The sequence below is a fragment of the Ziziphus jujuba genome, chromosome 7 (genome assembly GCF_031755915.1).
Source record: "Ziziphus jujuba cultivar Dongzao chromosome 7, ASM3175591v1".
Lineage (NCBI taxonomy): Eukaryota > Viridiplantae > Streptophyta > Magnoliopsida > Rosales > Rhamnaceae > Ziziphus > Ziziphus jujuba.
The window spans coordinates 1192757-1213675 of NC_083385.1; the positions used below are offsets into that span (position 1 = coordinate 1192757).

General features: G+C 35.7%; 2 protein-coding genes and 1 long non-coding RNA gene across 15 annotated transcripts; 2 read left to right on the forward strand and 1 right to left on the reverse strand.

The window, feature by feature from the left end:
* The first annotated feature begins 347 nt into the window (after positions 1–347).
* LOC107424100 (uncharacterized) lies at positions 348–7793 on the forward strand. 12 transcript variants are annotated; one of them, XM_060818936.1, is made up of 16 exons: positions 348–561; positions 831–1371; positions 1706–1798; positions 2309–2752; positions 3340–3514; positions 3710–3793; positions 4218–4459; positions 4564–4804; positions 5346–5425; positions 5509–5593; positions 5904–6029; positions 6128–6241; positions 6361–6408; positions 6709–6793; positions 7037–7117; positions 7209–7793. In XM_060818936.1, the coding sequence occupies exons 4-16, from the start codon at positions 2502–2504 to the stop codon at positions 7286–7288; spliced, it is 1692 nt and encodes a 563-aa protein (XP_060674919.1). In that variant the 5' UTR covers positions 348–561; positions 831–1371; positions 1706–1798; positions 2309–2501; the 3' UTR covers positions 7289–7793. The 12 variants fall into 12 exon arrangements, 10 of the variants coding, with proteins under 10 accessions (XP_060674919.1, XP_060674917.1, XP_048334461.2 ...); XM_060818934.1 differs by having other exon boundaries at positions 349–561; positions 831–1411; positions 7034–7117; XM_048478504.2 differs by having other exon boundaries at positions 349–561; positions 7034–7117.
* A 657-nt stretch (positions 7794–8450) lies between these two features.
* LOC107424099 (uncharacterized) lies at positions 8451–17935 on the forward strand. 2 transcript variants are annotated; one of them, XM_060818932.1, is made up of 16 exons: positions 8451–8682; positions 9452–9559; positions 10559–11084; positions 11154–11433; positions 11953–12251; positions 12461–12643; positions 12863–13612; positions 13703–13797; positions 13898–13957; positions 14039–14127; positions 14428–14991; positions 15328–15402; positions 15666–15736; positions 15824–15899; positions 16418–16673; positions 16849–17935. In XM_060818932.1, the coding sequence occupies exons 3-16, from the start codon at positions 10681–10683 to the stop codon at positions 17559–17561; spliced, it is 3915 nt and encodes a 1304-aa protein (XP_060674915.1). In that variant the 5' UTR covers positions 8451–8682; positions 9452–9559; positions 10559–10680; the 3' UTR covers positions 17562–17935. The 2 variants fall into 2 exon arrangements, with proteins under 2 accessions (XP_060674915.1, XP_060674916.1); XM_060818933.1 differs by having other exon boundaries at positions 8453–8682; positions 15842–15899.
* Positions 17471–20722, reverse strand: LOC107424094 (uncharacterized). Its single transcript, XR_007242435.2, has 2 exons — positions 19460–20722; positions 17471–19140 (listed from the first exon to the last, which is right to left on the reverse strand). It is a non-coding gene; the product is annotated as an uncharacterized LOC107424094 (long non-coding RNA).
* Between the last annotated feature and the right edge of the window lie 197 nt (positions 20723–20919).

Below are 20919 nucleotides of genomic sequence, written 5' to 3' on the forward strand. Positions count from 1 at the left end.
ACGAAAGTAATGTGAGATTAAATACTCAGTAGTTTGCCAATGTCTTTTATGCAGATTATATTGGTTGTCATAATCCACTCTGCTTAGGTTAGTGCTTTGATAGTACACTTTTGACGCATTAACCTCATAATTTATCCTTTCTGAAGATTATTACTACATTTGAATCATTCTCATGCTGCATTGCCCACACCAATTGTCAGGTATTGTCCATACTCTCCTTGGCACACTTTCGATCGTTAATTTTTTCTTTTTTTTTTTATTTTATTTTAAGCTTCCCAAGTATATTAAATTTTGAAGTTCTTTTGAATTTGAAGCAACCATTACATTTGAATCATTTTCAATATTACACTCAATGATATGAATAATATGAGATTGATCATCAAATAGTTTGCCGGTGCCTCTCACACTCAACCACACTGATTGTTGCAGTAAACTTCTAAGATCAAAGCTTCAAGCATATAATTTTCAGTTTTCATTTATATATAGATACAAATCAACCATCGAATTCTGAGATTTTCAGTACTGCCTGGCGTTGGCCTCGATATTGAAGATCAGCTACTGGTAAATTTCTTGTACGTAGGCTATTATCAGTTTCTTAGTTGTATAGTTTTAGATTTTAAGTTTCAACTGTCATTTTGTTAGAGAAATACGTTAATTATCTAGCCTACATGTATATCTGACCCTAGCTTTGTATAAATACTTTAATTCATGAGTACAATTAATAGCTTTACATCATATTTCTCTGGCTTTAAGACTTTCAGTCCCAATCTTAATTTTAGAGTTTTCCTTTGAATTGTGTTAATCTTAATATACATTCTCTCTCGAATCAGAGAGAAACTTATTCTTTCCCAACAGGCGGAGAGGAATCAGTGGAATTACTGGTATTTGTCTCTCTGTTTCCTATTTCTGACTGTTGTTTACTATCTTTAATTCTAACAAGTGAAAAAAAAGAATGGAGGTTTCCCGGCCTCTGCAGGGAATAGACTGGGTTATCTTGGTGCTTGTCTGAATGAAATTGGAGTTTATATACAAATGTTGAGCCATGGCCTGCGGAATTTGGAGTTTATATACAAAAGTTGATCCATGGCCTGCGGAATTTTGGATTTGACTATCAACGCTTGATGCTGTATTTGGGTTATGGAGATGCACAAGGTTCTTTAGTTCGTTTTTCTGTATTGGTGAAAAAAATTGGTGAAGCGGTTCAAACTTTTGGCGAAAATAATAAGCATGGCGACCAACGACTTCCTCACTCAAAATGAAGTTGCTAACCCTAGAGTGAGTGCTGCTGAGATGAGAGATTCTTCCCAGGCCCAAGTGGTGCCTTTGCTTCAAATGAATGCCGAAAATGGACCGGAAGATATGGAGGCCCAGGTAGGAATAAGGATGCACTTATCGAGCCACTACGTTCTTGGTTTGTTTCTGTTATCTATTTTCTGATTATTTTTCTGGTATTTGTGCACTGGATTTATTTGTTTGTAAAGTTCTTTTCTATAAATTAGAAGTCTTTCATTTGGATGCTCTTACCGACCGATGATTGGAACACCTTATTTTTATACTTCCTCGCCTAGAAATTGGCTCTTGAATTATGTGATGGCTCGAGCCTTGAACCAGCTGTTGTTGATCTACTTTTTCTAATGATGGATGGTTTTGTTGTTGTCGTTGTCGTTGTTTTTTTCCCTTTTTTTTTTTTTTTTTTCTTTTTCAGGGCATTCCTTGAAAAGGCTCTCGGCTGCTGGGCATTTGGTGAACAGGCTCTCTTCAATTTGTCGGAGAAACATAAGTGTAAATAAATAAATAGGTAAACAAACTTAAAACTTTCTATGCCTATAAACATAAACTGCTTGTTACTGTATTCAGTTGCTTTCAACTACTATCGACTTGATAGTGTGCGGATGTATGCTTACTGTATTCAGTTGCTTTCAAATACTACCAGCTTGATAGTTTGCACTGGACGTTTTCAGCTGCTTTTCAATTTTTAAGAGAAACATAGATGTAAAAGAAAAAAAAAGAAGAATTTTATATACCTATAAATGCTGTATTCAGTTGCTTTCAACTACCGCCAACTTGATAGTGTGCACTGGATGTATTCAGCTGCTTTTCAATTTTAGGAGAAACATAAATGTAGAAGAAGAAAATCCGGCAGAAGACAAATATTATCTCAAATATTGGTTAAACCACATGTTTTGACCCAAGTTGGTGTCAAAAAAAGATGTGCCTTTCAGAAGTCTCTCAGACTTCGTTTGTTTTCATTCATAGCCTGTCTTACATCTGAGGTACACTAATAAAGTAATAATGGCACTCTTTTTAGACTCATACGTCATAAGTATTCTTCGAGGTGTCATGTGCAAGTTCGAATTTGATCAGCAATCCTGGACCATCGATCTATATAACCTGACGTGTTAACTTCACCTGAAGATTGCTCCTGACGAAGTCCAAGTTTGGGAAGGTCCGTGGGGGGAACTACACGTGTCAGACAGACAACATATTGAGAAAAAATAAAAATGTCTTTGCTTCGTTGTCAAAATCATCCAAATTCACAAAAAAAGAAAAAAAAAAAAAAAAAAGAGAGAGAGAACATGGAAAATAAGGTAGAGGAAGAGGACGAGGTAGGTCCGATGGCCGCGGAGGAGGAGGAGGAGGAAGAAGGGACGGTGGGGTCGAGCTTGACCATGGAGAGGGTTGCTGCAGCCAAGCAGTACATCGAAAACCACTACAAGTCTCAGAAGAAGCACTTACATGAACGCAGAGAAAGGTAAAAGAAACATAACCTTTTTGTTTAATTCTAAAACCGAAACGTTTCCTTGTATTAATTATCCCAAGATCTCGTTATGAAAATTCTGGTTGTTTCTTGCAATTGGAATTTTCTATGTTTTAGATGTTTATGGGTGCGACCTTTCAGTTTTACGTATATTCTAAAGTTTTCGAGCGTTTTTTTCTTTTTCCTTTTTGGGGCGCGGGGGGGTGTGGTGGGGGTTTGGAATATTGCATGCATTCCTCAAACGGGTTTGCATTTGATTGGTAAACGGGATAAGGAATTTATAAGGATGTCAAATTTTTCTTTCGGATTATTTATATAGGATGTATTTCCATTGTTATATTGTTTTCTCTGTTCGTGACTGGCGCTTCTTGGTGAGCTATTCTGGCTTATATTCTTCAGGAAAACTAGTGCACTTAATTTTCAACAACATGCACCACCATTGCAAACAATCTTTAATTTTGAGTATAACTGAATGCTATGGACAAGAGAATGGTGTTTTCTCGTTATGTGATCGGTCTTGTTATGTTCCAATGCATAATTTTGGTTTGTTATGTTTTATCACATAGTTTTATTATTCGCAGGCGCTCAGTGCTGGAAAAGAAGTTAGCCTCTGCACATGTATCAGAAGAGGAACAGATGAATCTATTGAAGGATTTGGAGCGCAAAGAGACAGAGTATATGAGACTTAAAAGGCACAGAATTTGTGCTAATGATTTTGACCTGCTAACCATTATTGGGAGAGGCGCGTTTGGAGAGGTTAGAGATATGCATCTTTCAGATGAGATGCGAATGCTTATTTAAAGATTTTATATTTTTCCCACAGAACTTAAAATTCCCAGATGTTAGAATAAGCTGGTTTTGTAGTTTCATGTGTCTTGGGATTGGTTTTTGTTTGTTATTATTTGTTTCAGTTTAAGCCTGCTTTTCGACAGCAAAGCTTATATATTACAGGTTAGATTGTGTCGGGAGAAGAAATCAGGTAACATTTACGCCATGAAAAAGTTGAAAAAGTCAGAAATGCTTAGCCGGGGTCAGGTAAGATCGGATATCATCAAACGTTATGTTTTAACTTATTTTAAAGGTATTAAATTTAATTTACTGATGCTGAGCAGGTTTAGGCATTATGTTTTATTAGGGTTTTCGTAATTTTGTGTTTTATTAGAGTTTATATTAAATTATAAAGGGTTTCTCTAATCTGTCACTCAATGTGGTTTTGCCGAAAGAAATGTCAAATTCTATTGTAATTGCTGAATCATTAAATGAACGCCCTAAGCTCTTTAGTTCCTCTACATCTAGGGTTTACGGGTTATCTATGTCAAACATTGTATCCGTTAAAGTTTATGTCATTTTTGGCCCACATCCTGCAAGCTTGAGCTTTTAGGGAAAGTGGTAGTTCAACAATGTTGAATGTATTATTTGTTCAGACATTTGTATTCATTGGTTGTCTACCTGTAACCAGGTTGAGCACGTGAGAGCTGAAAGGAATTTGCTTGCAGAGGTTGCCAGTGACTTTATTGTGAAACTTTATTACTCATTTCAAGACACTGAATACTTGTATCTAATAATGGAATATCTTCCTGGTGGTGACATGATGACTTTGCTTATGAGAGAAGAAACTCTGACTGAGACTGTGGCTAGGTTTTACATTGCTCAAAGTGTTTTGGCCATTGAATCAATTCATAAACATAGCTATGTTCACAGGTTGGTTTATTCAGTTGCTGAAGTTTATCAAAATATAAAGAACTGGACCTTATTGGGTTTTGGAGAATTAAATTTTGCATTTGCAATCTTTTCTCCTTTCTCAGAGATATAAAACCAGACAACCTTCTGTTAGACAAAAATGGTCACATGAAGCTCTCTGATTTTGGTCTTTGCAAGCCTCTTGACTGCTCTAATTTATCTTCTATACATGAAAATGAAGCCCTAGATGATGAGAACTTGAACGATACAACAGATGGTGGATGCTTGTCGGAAAGCAAGAACGGAAGGCGCTGGAAAAGTCCTCTTGAACAACTTCAGCACTGGCAGATAAACAGGAGGAAATTGGTATGCATAAAGACTCCATTTCATCTCTCCATCAAGTATGACAGTTTAATTTCCTTTCATAAGTGAATTTTTACCCCTACAGTACAAACACATTTGAATAGCACATGCCTCAGCATCATTACCAATTTTGGTTCGAAGAAGTTATATTACTTTGATAACATAAGCTATATACAAAAACAGAAAGTCTTTACAAGTTTCCTTTTTAGCTTCTGGAGATGCGGGCTTCAATGCAAAACAAATGGGTAATTTTCTTGCAGCCTTTGGATTGGTCCATCCATGCAAATAGGTTTATCCTGATGGTATGATTCTGTTTGGTCAGATAAAGGAAAGATTTAGACCTATTCTTAGAAAACTACAGGATTTATTAAGAGGACAGTCTTTTACCATACATCACATATCATTGGATTGATTGATTACCTGTGAAGATCTAACTAGCATCAATGTTTTAAAGTTATACACTTAAACGCATCATCTACTCTATTATGTGAGGGTTTTTGGGACTTCCATTAGTCTTTGGTTTATGACTCTGTTCTGATGACAGGCATATTCAACCGTTGGAACTCCAGATTATATTGCTCCAGAGGTATTGCTGAAGAAAGGATATGGCATGGAGTGTGACTGGTTAGTGACTTGGAAGCAATTTTACTTTCTCTTATCTACCCCTCACAGCAAAAGAAAAAAGATTTACACACTCCTGGTTGCAGGTGGTCACTTGGTGCAATAATGTATGAGATGCTTGTCGGGTACCCCCCATTTTACTCTGATGATCCAGTGACAACATGCAGAAAGGTTAAGTATGAGTATATGTTTTTGTTAGTTAATCCTCTTTCATACTGTTGTGTGATCTAAATCTTTATATCATCGTTAAGTCTGTTTGTCTCTCTCTTTCTCTCTCTAACATCCATAAGCATCACAAAGCAAGAATTTAAGTCTTAGGATTTGAATTCAACCTCCGTATTCTACATTGTTGGACAAAGAAAATATTAAAAGTTTTTATTTGTTTATTCCATATTTCTTGGGGAAAAAAAATTGTAATATAACTTTATTATTAAGAAGTTAATTAATACTAAATGTAGACCTCTTTGATAATGTGTGCCAGATTGTGCATTGGAAAAATCACTTAAAATTCCCGGAGGAGGTGAGGTTGTCACCTGATGCCAAGGATCTGATCAGTAGGTTGCTTTGTGATGTTGAATATAGGCTTGGTACTGGGGACCAAATTAAGGTTTTATTGTTTCTTTTTCCCTTTCAACTGCCACTTTCACATTTTTTTTCTTCTCAGTACCATTGTCAATAACAAGTATTAATTTTAAACTTGACCAGAGTCATCATTGGTTCAAAGATATTGTATGGGACAAACTATATGAGATAGAGGCAGCATTTAAGCCACAGGTTAATGGGGAACTTGATACTCAAAATTTTATGAAATTTGATGAGGTACACGAATTTTATATGTTCTCTTCCATCAATTTTATGGAATTTAGATATTTTGCTCCTGTTTGTGATGATTCCTTTTCGACACTGTGTTCATTACATGATTTTTAATAATGGGATAGGTGGAACCACCTAAACCAGCAAGAACGGGATCTGAACCCATGAGGAAGGTATGTATTTCTAGTTCCCAAAAAAGGGAAAAAAAAAAAAATTTCAAACTTGAATATGCTTTCAAACTAGTCACATTTTAGCCACAAAAGTTTGTCTTAGGAACTGTTTACAATGCATGAAAATACTTCTGTTCTGGAATTATGTATATGAACAGACTAAAAGAGAAAACCATTCTGTGGTCTTGTATGAACGTCTGCTTCTAAATTATTTAGTGCAATCTGTGTGGTGGCAATTCTCGATTGATTTCAAAATACTAAAATTGCCATTATCTAATTATTGTCCTATCTCTGATTGTGCAGACATTTTTGACTCCTAAAGATCTTAATTTTGTTGGTTATACATACAAGAACTTTGAGGCTGTCAAAGGGCTACGGCATTCTATTGGTAAGAGATTTTGTCGAGATGTTATAATGCCCAAGTATCATTTTCAGGGCTTCTGCTTTCTTTCTTTTTCTTCTTTTTTTTTTTTTTTTTTTTTCATTTCCCTATTTTATTTGGAAAGAAGAATTTTGTATGACTGTTTATAATGATGCTTTAAAAATCTTGCCCTGCTAACCAAATACTTTTAAAGGAACAGTCTTTCCAGATAGTTCTCCAAATGTTTTGAACCCATGATTTTAACAGCAGGAAGTGCTAATAAGTTTGAAGTTGTTGCAGAGGCAAACAGCTACACATCCCCAATGCGGTTATCCACCGACTCTTGTCACAGTAATAAGTGTTAATCCAATAACAGCATGACTAAATATGACTTTATATGCATATCAAAAACAACTTAAGAGTTGGTGTTTTCAATTTTTAGGTGACTCTGCAGTGGATTACTCTGCTAAACACTCGATGACAGAGGAGGAGGATGGCGGAAAAGATTTACTTGCACCATAACAGATGATTAGAGTCCTCTACACTAAAATGGAAGGCGGAAGGGAATGCCAATGCCTGGTTATTTTGAGTCGGGTTTTGCCTAATCAAATGAAGTTTGCCTGCTACAAAATCCAGAAACTTCCAAGTGTACAGTTTGTATGGGAAAGATTTCAGGATGACCCATTAAAAGGGTTGGTTGGTAGGAGCAGTACTAGGAAAATGATTTTTCCCCCCTCCCCCTTTTGTTTTTTTGCTTCCTTGATCCAAAACAAATGGAGTTGCTGAGATTTTAGTCAAGGACATGACTGCCCAGGTTGGTGAACTAAAAAATATATGCCTTCGCTTGTGGCAGTTTCTGGCCTTGTTTTCTCTCCCTCTCATTGTGATTAATAGTATAGGAATTCTTTTATTCTTTTATTTTTTTATTTATTTATTTTTGGCTGTATGAAAACAGTGAACACTCTGAAAATTGGTATTTAGTGGACTGCCCTGGTTTTGGGTGAGCCAATGGAATCGAGTTTTGCAATTTCGAAGATTTTTTTTTTTTTTGGGTAAATCAATTTCTAAGATTATTGAGTGCATATAAGGACTGATCCGTTATAAAAATGTTGATTTACATTTTTAATTTTTGTTGTTTCAGTTATAATTATTTAAAATATAAATTTATCAAATTTTAATCAAAATTTGGTGAGATGCTTATGGAACAGAAATTTTAACTATTATCCAGTCCAATACCTTCAAGTTTTATATCTATATAAGGCAATAACCTCATAGTTAAGTTAAAATTGCAATGCCTTTTGATGTGTGCGTAACAAATATTTGTAAAATTTTATACGGAACTAACATAAATTTATAATTCGTTAATCATGCTAACTTGGAACACAAAGGCATATAGGATGGTTTATAGCTTAAATTTCCCATCAAAAAATATGATGATAACAAATTTTTCCTTCATTATTATTCCTCATGTTTGATCATCTCCATAAGAGTATCTCTGCCATGCAGTGTCTTATTAATTATTGTTATTAGGAAATTATAATTTCAACTAATAATTGTATTTCGCTATTTTTTGGCTTCTCAAAAAGAAAAAAAAAACAAAAAAAACAAAAAAAAAATGTATTGGTGCTTAAAACGGTGTCGGCTCTTTAAAGACGATTAAAAAGAAGACGGCGTCGTTTGGAGGAAATCCCAATCGCTGTTTCCAATTTCCCATGTTGTCCAAATGAGGCCCCCCGGAACTGCCCCAACTCTCTCTCGCAGAGACTCTGATCTCTTCGGCGACCCTAAAAAGTCCAGACACAATCCTCGACATCCAGTGGCCGATCGGTGATCGTTCCCAATTGTTTGGGATCCAAGAAAATTTTGAATCCCTAAATTAGCTGCGTTTCCTCAAACCCATTTGCTGTAATTCCAAAGTGAGTTTATTTATTTCTTTATTTAAAAATTTCTTTATTTATTTATTTAATTTTTTGTTTCAATTTGAGAAATTAAAATACGCGAGATTCAATAACCAACCTACTTTTTGATTATTTTCGTCGATAACCAAATAATTGCAACTTATTTCTGATTGAAATACTGGTAGATAGCTCGAACGCGGTCAGTAAGTGTGAGAAAATTTAGTGGGGGGTTTTGGAAGTATTTATCTATGTAACATTGAGACCAGCTAAACTTAATTTAAACTTGTATGTATTCAAAAAGAAAACTTTTTATGTTATGTATGAATGTGATCTCATTATCATGCTTCTTAAACTACTGAAAATTAGAAATGATAATAATAATAATAATAATAATAATATTAACTTTCTCTTACCAATTCCATTTACTGCTTAGTCACAATCATCCTCATTTGGAAGCAAAGAAATAACAAGATGAATAACTGTTTGCTCATTTCAAGCTTCTTAAACTATTGAAAAAAAAAAAAAAAATTGCTCTTACCGAATCCATTTATTGCTTAATTACGATCATCATTATTTGAAAAGCATAAAAATAACAAGATGAATAACTGTGTGCGTTTGTGCGGGCTTACAACTAGTTTTCATGTTAATTTTGCTAATGGTTATTGGGTTAATACGGTTTAACTTGGTCATTTGGTGTCTTAATTAATGAACTGAGTTTGATGTTGGTGGAGTTAAAAATTACACCCATACTTGAATTGTTTGACATTGACTTTCATCAATTTTGCAGCTGTTTATTTCCAAATCAAGTTGTGTTTTTTGAGGGTGTAATAAATATGCACTTTCATAACTGAAATGTCGATGTTCAAATCCAGCTACTGCTAATGGTTCATTTTCGGTAAGTCTTTTGCATCTGAATATACTTCTCTTAGATTTAGAGGTTGTTATATAAAATATGAACGTTGATGGAGCTGCAATCATCATACAATATGATTTGCTTCTTGCATGCATCTTATTTGCTTTTTACTTGTTTGCATGTGTGAATTTATGTGTGTACTTGATGGTACGTCATAATGAGAACTTCAACTTGGATTTCTGAGGGGTGTAATTGGTTGCTTTGTTATCTACAGTATTATTGTCAAGTGGCATATCACATAGATTTAACTTTCTATACTCTGGATTGATTTGTTAATTTCAAATTCTTATTGCAATGACGTGATGTTATAAAATGTATACGAAAGATGTAAAGACATTTCTTTAAACAAAAAAAAAATATAAAAAATTATGGACAGATGGCACTACAAGTGTATAACAGAAATACTATTATTTGTTAGAAGTAGCACCATCACACAGAAGACTTTTAAATGCTGTTTGGAATTGTTTGTTTGCATGCAAAAAATAAATACATTTACTGACCCCAAACTGTTTCAGTGAAAATATAAATAAACAGAATGTTTCCTTGGCGCTTTTGAAATAGACTATGAATGGAAATTAGATATGATTAAGCACAGCTGAATGACGAGAAGTTATAATATATAGTTGATCAAGTGATTGAATTTTGAGGATTTTTTATTTTCGGTTCAATTTAAATTTCTGCGATGGTCTTTATATCTTAAGTAAACAGATAGGGAAGTATTGTTTATTAGCGGTTGTCTGCTTATTGAAGAACTTGTATTTTAGAAGTTTAGTGTTATGTGTCTTTAGTTAAATTTGTGCTTTTGCATTTAAACTGGCACTGGTTTTATTTGTAGCTGAAATCCAATTAGAGTTTTCTGTCACTTATGTTGTGAGATTTAAGGATCTGTGAGATTTGATGATCCTTAAAATTGAAGTCCTTGCTCTTCTCATCTAAGTTGCTTGTTTTTGGTTTCTTATATTTTATTTACATCGGCTTCAGGTGCACTATCTAGTTATTGTCCTGAAGAATTTTGGGCTCTATGTGCTGTAGTTTCCCTACTTTGTCATGCACCCCTGTATTTTCTGGGTTGGTGACTTAAAGTATGTCTGGAAACTAATGCAATGGCAACATCCAGCAAGTTTGATCTCTCATCTGGCAGCCCTGATAGACCATTATATGTCAGTGGGCAGCGTGGATCCCACATAGCTGCTTCATTGGACAGATCAGGTAGCTTTCGTGAGAGCATGGAGAACCCAATACTATCTTCCCTTCCGAACATGTCAAGAAGCACATCCACAGTAACCCAAGGAGATGTGATTAGCTTCCTCCAACAATCGCCCTTCGATCCAAAAGAGCATATGTCTATTCATAAAGGGGACTTTAAGGGACATATGAACGTTGTTCTTGGCATTTCACCAGATAAATCTCCCTCTGGTTCTATTAAAGGCAAGTTGCTACCATCTCCATCACCAGAGGACATCAAACGAGTCAAGGCTGGTCTTCGTGAAACCTCTGCCAAGGCCAGGTAGTTCTTTGCATGTTTTTATTTTTTTTTAGAGTTGTAACTAGTTCATGAAATTATGTAATTTACCAGGGCACGTACGAAATCTCTCACTGAAGCCTTATTAGTATTCAACAAGTTTTTTCCAAGCATAGCTTCTAAAAAGAGATCTCGCTCAGAAGCTTATGCCAATGACCGATCAGGTGCAGTGATGTCAAGTGATCGATCAGGCATCGGGCATAGCATGGGTAAGATTGGGACTCAAAGTCATGCCATCCCTGGTGGTTTTGAACTTGAGCAGCAAAAATCAGAAGAGCGGACTAAAAATGCTGTCCCAAATAAGCGCACTCGAACTTCTTTGGGGGATGTGAGGGTATTTATCTTGACTAGTCAGCTTCCTTTTTTTTTTTTTCCCCTTTCCTGTTTATAATTTCATTCAATAGTTTATAACTTCTGCATTTGTTATCATTTTTTGTAGTGGTGCTTGTGTTTCTTGCCACTTTCTGGAAATCTTTAATTGCCATTATGGTTTTTGGTATTCATGTCCTCACTTTTATGCATTTTTGCATGATTTAACCATACCAGATTCTGCATGGCCACTGCAAGTTAAATAGTTCTATGCAACTATCCATAGCCTTTCTTTTTTCCAATTAAGTATAAATTCATGTTGTGTTTTTATGGGTTTCCTTATTTTTTATTGCATGCCTTCATAGATTCAGCTGCCCTTTAAATTTATTACTTTTGTCTGCATTATCTGGTTATACTACTAATGTCCTTTCTACATTGTGTAAACTTGTTGCATTAGTAGTGACCTATGGATTGGGCACTATCCTTCTTCCCTCATGTTATTTATCCTTGAAGAGATGACTGACATGTGATGCTATAAATTTAGATGGATATGCGGAGTAATACTCTTGTCAGGCCAACTGGGGCTGTAGATAGGGATAGGGAAATGCTGAGGCTTCCAAATAGTGGTGCAGTTCAGGGTGAGGATAGGACTTTATCTATTGGAATCGATGGTTGGGAAAAGACAAAAATGAAGAAGAAGCGTTCTGGGATAAAGCCAGATGCTTCTCCAAGTACAATACCAACTAAACCTATGGATGGCTACCGGGAAATTAAACAGGGAATGCAGCAAAGACCTGTTAGCGATGCCAGATCAAGGTTAAATAATGACTCTCATGGTTTTAGGTATGGCTTTTCAAAGTGCTATTGTAAATTCTTCCTATGCAGTGTTTTGGATACATATCATAATAGCATCCATTACACACATGACAAATCTACTTCTTTTATTTTGCATGCAGTTATATTTTGAAGCATCTGTTGGAATTTGTTTAAATTTGGTAACCACACACTATAAATTCTATATGAAAGTGATATTAATATGTACCTTTATATAGGCCAGGAGTGGCTAGTGGAGCTGTTGAAGTTGGAAAATCGGATGGAATCTCCCAACAGACTAGCTTGGGTATCCGTTCATCCGTCCCTAGGGCTGATCCAGATAGCAGTTCCCTTATCAATGATAGGAGGGAGCGCCCTACTGGTTCAGATAAGGAAAGGACGAATCTCAGAGCTGTTAATAAGTATGCATAGCATCCGTTGCTCATTCTTCTTCTACATCAGAACTTTTTCTCATGCTCTTTTTCTTTTAGTCTTCTTGTTTTAAGTCTTATGTTTCAGCTTTACAGTTAAGATGTCCTATGTTTCCTTTTACAGCCCCTTATCTCTGCATCCGGTTATTAATTAATTTTTAGAAGGGCCATGTATTGATGCATGTTCTTTTAATTCTCAACAATTCTCAGAGCAAATGTTCGTGATGATTCAAATTCAGCTAGTCCTACCTCAAATACAAAAATTAATGCATCTATCCGGGCTCCACGGTCAGGCTCAGGAGTTGCACCAAAGTTGTCTCCAGTTGTCCATAGAGCATCGATTTCCAATGATTGGGAATCTCATTGTACAAACAAGCCCCCTGTGGCTGTTGGAGCCAACAACCGCAAACGAATGGCATCAGCACGGTCTTCGTCTCCACCCGTTACCTGGGGAGGCCAGAGGCCACAGAAAAATTCCCGCATTGCGAGAAGATCTAATTTTGTTCCCATAGTTACAAGTAATGATGAAACTTCTGCTTTGGATAGCACATCTGATGTTACGGGTAATGATACTGGGTTGGGATTTGCTAAACGTTTGCCAGGAAATTCTCCTCAGCAAGTTAAGTTAAAAGGTGAACCATTGTCTTCAGCTGCATTATCTGAGAGTGAGGAGTCAGGGGCTGCTGAAATAAAATCCAGAGATAAAGTTAAAAAGTCTGATGATATAGAAGAGAAATCCATACAGAATGTTCAAAAGGTTTCCACTCTGGTCTTGCCATCAAGAAAGAATAAGCTGGTTAGTGGAGAAGACCTTGCAGATGGAGTTCGGAGGCAAGGGAGGACTGGACGAGGCTTTACTTCGACAAGGTCTCTCATGCCAATGACCGGAGAAAAGATCGGCAGTGTTGGAACTGCAAAACAACTTAGAAGTGCCAGGCATGGTTTTGACAAGACGGAAAGGTTAACTTCTTCTACCTGCATATCTTTGTCTGTCTAATAAATGTCCTCAAATTTTGTCTAACAAGGTGGTTTATCAAATTTGTTTATCAGCAAGACTGGTCGTCCACCAACTAGAAAACCTTCTGACCGTAAGGCCTATACACGTCAAAAGCATACAGCAATAAATGCATCTGCAGATTTCCTTGGTAGTTGTACTTCAAGTTTCTTCAAAAAAAGTTAACGAACTTTTGTTCTTTTATTGATTGTTTTTTTCTTCTCCCTTCAATTTTGGTTCTGTTTTCCTAGTTGGTTCCGATGATGGACATGAAGAGCTTGTGGCAGCTGCAAAAGCTGTTGTAAATGCTGGTATCATTCTGAAATTTTCTCGTTGAATCTTTTGTTTATATATTTTTATTAGTAGGAATAATACTTTGATTGTTACTGCAGCTCATTCCTTTTCCAGTCCCTTTTGGAGGCAGATGGAGCCATTTTTTGGTTTTATCTCTGATTCAGACATTGCTTACTTAAAGCAACAGGTAACGCCTCTTTTAATTAGAGAAAAAGCGAAAGAAAGATGTTTTTCTTGCTAGCATATGATGTTTGTAGTGTTGGAAGTATCTAAATATAGGTCATCAGAATGAGTGGTTGTAGCATTTAAGTTTTTCAAGTGCTTTTAGGTAGAATGATCTTGTGCTATTTAATGTTTGTGGTTACACGTTTGTCTCATTACTAGTATGACTTACAAAATTCAAGAATCAGCAGTGCATTTGCTTTCTACGTAAATCTTGTGGATATGGACTTGTTTGCTTTTCTCATGTTGTTTTACTTTTTATCAGGGAAATCTTGAATCTGCAGTGCTGACACCAGCCCAAGTTAATTCAAGTGTAGATTTTACCGTCTCTAATGGATATGTTTCGAATGAATATGAAACAAGGAATATAGAATATCCAATTGAACAGTTAGTACTGGGTACAGGGGATGCTCATGTAATACCCATCTGTCAAAGACTCATAGCGGCGTTGATTTCAGAGGAGGATTATGGTAGTGTAAGTGAAGACCTCAAAGTTGATGCATATGGACCTGAATTTGATCTGGATGGAGAATTGGAATCAAATAACTTGGATCACCATTCACTGGTTAGCTTTCAGGTTGCTGGGCATACTACTTTTAACGGTTATAGAATAACTGGAAAGCCAGAAAATGATGAGCGTGAAACCAATATATTGAGCATCCCTAACAAATCAATCAACTCAAATTTTGGCCATTCGAAAAATGGCTTGATTTCAGATCAAGCATTGATGGCTAGCAGGGCATGTTCAGATTTTCAATATTGTAATATGCAGCTGAATGAAAAAATTCTTTTGGAGATTCAAAGTATTGGAATCTACCCAGAAACAGTGGTAGGTTTAATCTTACAACCAAATGCTTTTTTTACATTTATTTTGTTCAATTGTATTGCTACATTTACCAGTTATTTATTATTTTGTCATCACCAGCTTGTGTTATTTGAAAGTGGATTTTAGCGAAGGCCATAAGAATTCTATATATATTCTTTGGTGTCTCGCTTTTTTATTTTTTGGGGTCCAGGGTGGTGGGGGAATTCTATATTGGGGATTGGTTGATTGTTAAGCACAACATGGGTGCTCTTTCTGTCAGTTCTTGGAGGTTTCAAATCTTGTTTACTGTCCTTTTGTACAATGGTCCCTATATAATTTATTTTGCATGATTTTGTTAAGCCTGATGTAGAGCAGATGAGAGATCAAGAAACCAGTGAAGAAATAAGTAAATTAGAGGAGAAGTATCATGAACAGGTATTTCTGATGCCCGCACGAAATCCTTTTTGCAATATACTTTAATGTGTTCTTTTGTTTTCCTCTTGTGGGTGCAATGTGATATTCTGGGGAAAGGATATCCACCTAGTTGTAGGACGTGGTGGATCTGGGCTAAGAATTGACCTAAATGCAATTGAGTTGCATTATTTAACGTAATTTGTTAATTGTTTGAAAATTGTTCTTGCAATGGATCTACATTATGTAAGAATTTAATTTTATGATTTTGTTTGTTGATGCAATAGGTTTCCAAGAGGAAAAGCTTGCTAGATAGATTGTTGAAGTCTGTCTCAGTAACAAAAGAACTCCAAGAAAAGTATTATATATCAATCCTTTATCCCATTAATTTGTGTTCTTTATTCCTTTTGCTTAAATATTTGTACATATGGTGTAAATAAACAAGAAATTATGTTGTTTACAGGGAGTATGAACGCCGAGCACATGACAAACTTGTTGCAATGGCTTATCAAAAGTATATGGTATTGTCAAATACACTACTTTGGTCTTACTCATCTTAGTTTCATTGTCTTGTGTTAGAGTTTAGAATAACTCTACTGCAATGTTAAATGGTAGGATTGACCTTAAAGAACTATCATATATAAATATATTGTAAGTGTTTATAATACAGTAGGGGTTTAACTTCAGTGCAACAGAATTGAGAACTGCATGACAAATTAGTGTAGGATAGACCCTTAAACAAAATAGAAAGTACTCAAAGCTTTCCATTATCTGACTATTTGGTGAGGGAGTCGGGCGTTGACACTGTTAAAGCAGCTTTGGAACAGCAGATGTGGAAGTATTGAGGGTGATAGTGAAGTTGTGCAAGGAAAAATCAGAGTTAAGAAAGATTGAGGAATTTTGAAGATTTTGAGATAAAAATGTGGATAGTTGGTTGCCTCAAGTGCCTTCATGCCAGAGGCTGGTCACATTACTTACGCTATTTAAAGTACAGTTTAAATTTTTTGCATGCATGATACTAATAGTTATTCCTTGATAGACTTGTTGGGGTCCTAATGCCACTGGTGGGAAGAGTTCCAGTAATAAAATGGCCAGGCAAGCTGCCTCAGCATTTGTAAAACGGACATTAGATCGGTGTCGCACATATGAAGATACAGGCAAGAGCTGCTTCAGCGAGCCCTTATATAGGGATATATTTATTTCTGGGTTTTCTAACCTCAATGATGCACGGTATGGGGATACCACCGCAGAAGGTGATTCTACCAAATCATATGCCTCCATCCGTTATTTGGAAGGTAGGATTTCAGGAATTTTTTTTTGTTTCTTTCCCATTTATGGGTTGCATGTTTATTTGTTGTCGATTTTGATCAATTGCTGAAGATCATAGAGGAATTTACATTCTGTGGTTCCCCTTTGTCCGTATTGGGTGGCAATGCTTATACCATTTCTTCACTTCTGCATCTTCTATAGGTTCACAACAAAGCCCGTCACAATTGAGTCAGAATATGGATAGCTATGATATTATCTCTCAAGATGTGCTGGTGCCTCTAAATCACGTATCTGATCAAACTGGTGTTAAAGAAGACACATGGTCAAATAGGGTGAAGAAGAGGGAGTTGTCCCTTGATGATGTTTGTGGTACTGCTGGTACTTCAAGTGCTCCATCTGTCATGGGAAGCTCTTTATCAAGCAGTGCAAAAGGAAAGAGGAGTGAGAGGGACAGAGATGGAAAAGGGCATAACAGAGAGGTGTTGTCGAGAAATGGAACTGCAAAAATTGGCCGGCCAGCATTATCCAATGTTAAGGGTGAGAGGAAATCGAAAACCAAGCCTAAACAGAAAACAACTCAGCTATCAGTTTCGGTAAATGGTCTTCTTGGAAAGATGTCAGAGCAACCGAAACCCACATTGCCTTCTGTATCAAAATCAAGTGAAATGACCACCAGTAGCAAGGTCAAGGAAAAAGATGATTTCGGATTTGATGCGTTAGATGACCCTGAGTCTATTGACTTGTCGAAACTACCAGGAATGGATGTACTAGGTGTTCCTGATGAACTTGATGGTCAAGCAGGAGATTTGGGTTCATGGTTGAGTGTTGTTGATGATGATGGATTGCAAGATCACGACTTTATGGGCCTTGAAATTCCCATGGATGACCTTTCAGACTTAAATATGATGGTGTGAAGTTGCTTCTGTACATAGTCTTGTTCATTATACCGTTGACAAACAAAACACAATTGTTGTTGTCAAGAAATTACCAGTTATAAGAATAGTCATTCGGCTATCCGATCTACAATTAGGTTATATAGATTCTTTCTTAGGATCCTGCTGCACAAGTTGATTTTTGAGTGAACCTTTGAGATGTTTTGGATTTTTGTCCTGTATAAGTTGGGTGACTACTGTAAAGATCTCTTTGTTCGAGGTACAAGTAAGTATGTCTTAGTGATTATATCTTAGCAAACACTGTATCCTGGTTCTAGTTTTTACAAATCAGAAAAGAATGCCTCTTGTAAATACATTTTATATTCCTAATAAAATCAGCTTTTCATTCAATATAACAGTCTCTCATAGATCAAAATTAGAGGTTTCTCCTTTCTTTTCTCTCTTGGTTTATTGGTTTGTAATTCTCTTAGAGATATTATTGTCCTATCAACTCCTGTGTTTGACATTAGAGGACAAGAACCAGTTTGAAATTTTGGTTCAGCAAACTTAGATTTTATCCTGCCTTTTGTTACTGTTGATATCTATACAGGCTTCTGCTTCTTGCGCATTTGTTGAGCATGCTGATGGGTAAGAGTTTCCTTCCTGGTTCTTTTGAATCTCTCTCTCTCTTTTTCCCTGCATTAGTTTGGCAGTTGTCTGAGTTTTTTACTGTCTGGAATTAATGGTCTATTATAAATTTTTTTGACAAGTTATTTGAAAAGTGGAAGAATTGAAGAGGTAATATTTTTGCAAGATTCATTTGTTGTACTTGATTTCATATTGGTAAGTCTTTGATGGCCAGTTAGATATCACCTATTCATGTTCTACATGTGAAATAAAGGTTTGGTCTGGTTCTTAATGAAGTTGATGGTTTTTGTGCTTTTAGATTGACTGGAAGCTTTAAATGGTTTGCAGTATACTTGAAAGGAAAAGCTTGCGATACTCAGCTCAGCCCTTAAGTCTGGTCTTGCGTATGGCAGGTTCGTTTTCCTTACTTAAATCTGGTTTTGGTCATTTGGTATGAAACGTGATGAAGATAGAACTATGTTATGATTATTCTCTACCAACTGATTATTTCACGTGGAGCAATGTTGTCGTCTTGAATGTGTTGCTTGTGTTCAGAGAAAAATGGGATTAAACATTTCTATTTCAGAGCTCAAGGACATATTTAACGTGCCTCTGTCTCATCGCCAATAAATGCCCTATCATTCAAATATATTCCTTTTATTAGACATTGATTTGTTGCTTCTTTGATTTGCACAATTAAGGTAGTCATCTACTGTATACTCTTTTAACAAGTTTTTAGAATGCAAAGCATATAGTAGCAACATAAGTTTTACTCCTAGGAGGCTTTCTCATGTGTATCCCATTCTCGTTTATAACTCTGCGCCTGCGAAAACTACTTTTGAGTATCATAACAATGGTCTAATTTTCTGTTTCATTAAGCTCTCCTCAGTTGTTTGTCTGGCTTAAAGAGCTCCAGATAAATAACCCATTTTGCTAGTTCTGCTTTCATCTTCGTGGTTTTCTGACAAAACTTTACGTGTATATTATCTGCAGACTGCCAGGGTATTGAAATTGGAAGAAGTTTCAAGTTAGTTTTAACATATCAATATATATCATGTTTAAATAAAACTTTTTTTTTGGAATGAAACATTCTTCATGTTTGGTATTATCCTGCTATTACTAAAAATTAATAGGGATGAGAGTGTTGGATTCTGGTGGATTGCTCTCGTTAAGCAGTTGGGGATCAATCACCATGAAAGTGATTGTTGTTTGCAAAGATGAAGAGAGAAATGAAAAAGGTAAAACGACAAGGGAAGTCGCAAATTTATTCTATTATATCTCTGGGTATTGAGTAAATGGTGTTCATAATCAACCTGTAAGGAGTCCAACAAGAACCGGGCAAGCAAGCTCCTTGGAAAGAAACACTTTCATCTCAAATGTTTTCCAATTTCACCATTCATATCTTTCTTTTCTAAACTGCGAATGCCACTAAAAAGAATGTCAAATACTTGCAATAAAATATTCATTATTTAGGCATTTATTTGAATAAAAAAAAAAGAAAAAAGAAAGAAACAAAGAAAACTCAAATACAGTCATTATTCTTTGACCGAAAATAAATAAGTAAATAAAGTCATTATCCCAATATACCATACTTAAGAAAACCATGTTATCTGAGTCTTTCTTCATTTATTATTGCTTTTGATTTTGTGAAGTTTTCATCCATGAAAGCTGAAAAAAGGAAGAGGGAAGAGTGAAGCGTGAAGAAGAAGAAGAAGAAGCAAAAATTAAATGGAAAATGGACTGATTGCAAGGAGGTTTGGTGGGTCCCGACCCCAAGACTAGGAACACAGGTGTCGACAAGTGAGAGGGTTTGAAGGGATGGTGTCAGAGTTGGACATTGTTTTGGCACGAAATTTTGGCCAAAAAACGAATCCCACAAGGTACATCCATCACCACTAGCCATGATAGATGTTTTCTTCCACCTTTTGGAGGAACTTCGAAAAAAGATGTGTCAAGCTCTTCTGGCCCCCACATACATACAGAGAACAGACCCACTGGGGACCCACAGACTCAGTGCATGTATCTAAATTCAATTCAATTTTATCAAAACTAGATTTTGCCTTAAAGGCGTTTTGATACATCTCCCCCAACCCTCCACGCTAACTACATCTCCATCGTCACCTGGCACATTACGTGGCACATTTACACTGGTCTTTGGACGGTTTATTAAGATGACTAATTTCTTGGAGGGAATAAAATATTTATTAATATATTAGGGATTCAATCTCTACAAGATCTTTTTTTGGGTTTTGTGGGGATTCTATGAGTTTTAGTGTCGTTTTCAATATACTTTATATTACCTAAAAAAAAAAAAAAAGAAAAGAAAAACTGAAATTTAGTATTTGGGTCTTCCTAGTTAAGAATTGTGAGATATTATTTTGTAAGAATTATAACTAAAGTATTAATCGTTTAATAAACATGTTACTTACATGACCCAGAATAATTTGTTATTTATATCCATTAAGACAGAAAATATAACTTGTCCGAGTGGACTACTTTAGTTGAGGAGTCTCAAGCAATTAATTATTCTAAATCATCTCCGTGTTTTTTTTTATTATAAAAAATAAAAATAAAAATAAAAAGGTTGGCAACCCAAAAAAAAGATTCTCTACTATGTTTATTCACAATTTTAACACTTGGCATTTTCCGGATTCAAACTGAGAGACCTTAAAACATGTTCTTCAATTAAATTAGTGACACCTTGCTACCAAACTTCGAAGTGGTCTAAGTTACTAGCAAATTGACAACGAAACATAAACAAATTAATTTTTTT

Excerpts from the sequence above, each read along its gene's own strand:
- LOC107424100 (XM_060818935.1), top strand. The coding sequence starts at position 2,502 with ATGTCTTTGCTTCGTTGTCAAAATCATCCAAATTCACAAAAAAAGAAA. Across the intron at positions 6,030-6,127 it reads GTACTGGGGACCAAATTAAG|AGTCATCATTGGTTCAAAGA; the intron begins GTTTTATTGTTT and ends AAACTTGACCAG. Across the intron at positions 6,794-7,033 it reads AGGGCTACGGCATTCTATTG|CAGGAAGTGCTAATAAGTTT; the intron begins GTAAGAGATTTT and ends TGATTTTAACAG.
- LOC107424099 (XM_060818932.1), top strand. The coding sequence starts at position 10,681 with ATGGCAACATCCAGCAAGTTTGATCTCTCATCTGGCAGCCCTGATAGA. Across the intron at positions 12,252-12,460 it reads AATGACTCTCATGGTTTTAG|GCCAGGAGTGGCTAGTGGAG; the intron begins GTATGGCTTTTC and ends ACCTTTATATAG. Across the intron at positions 12,644-12,862 it reads AATCTCAGAGCTGTTAATAA|AGCAAATGTTCGTGATGATT; the intron begins GTATGCATAGCA and ends AACAATTCTCAG.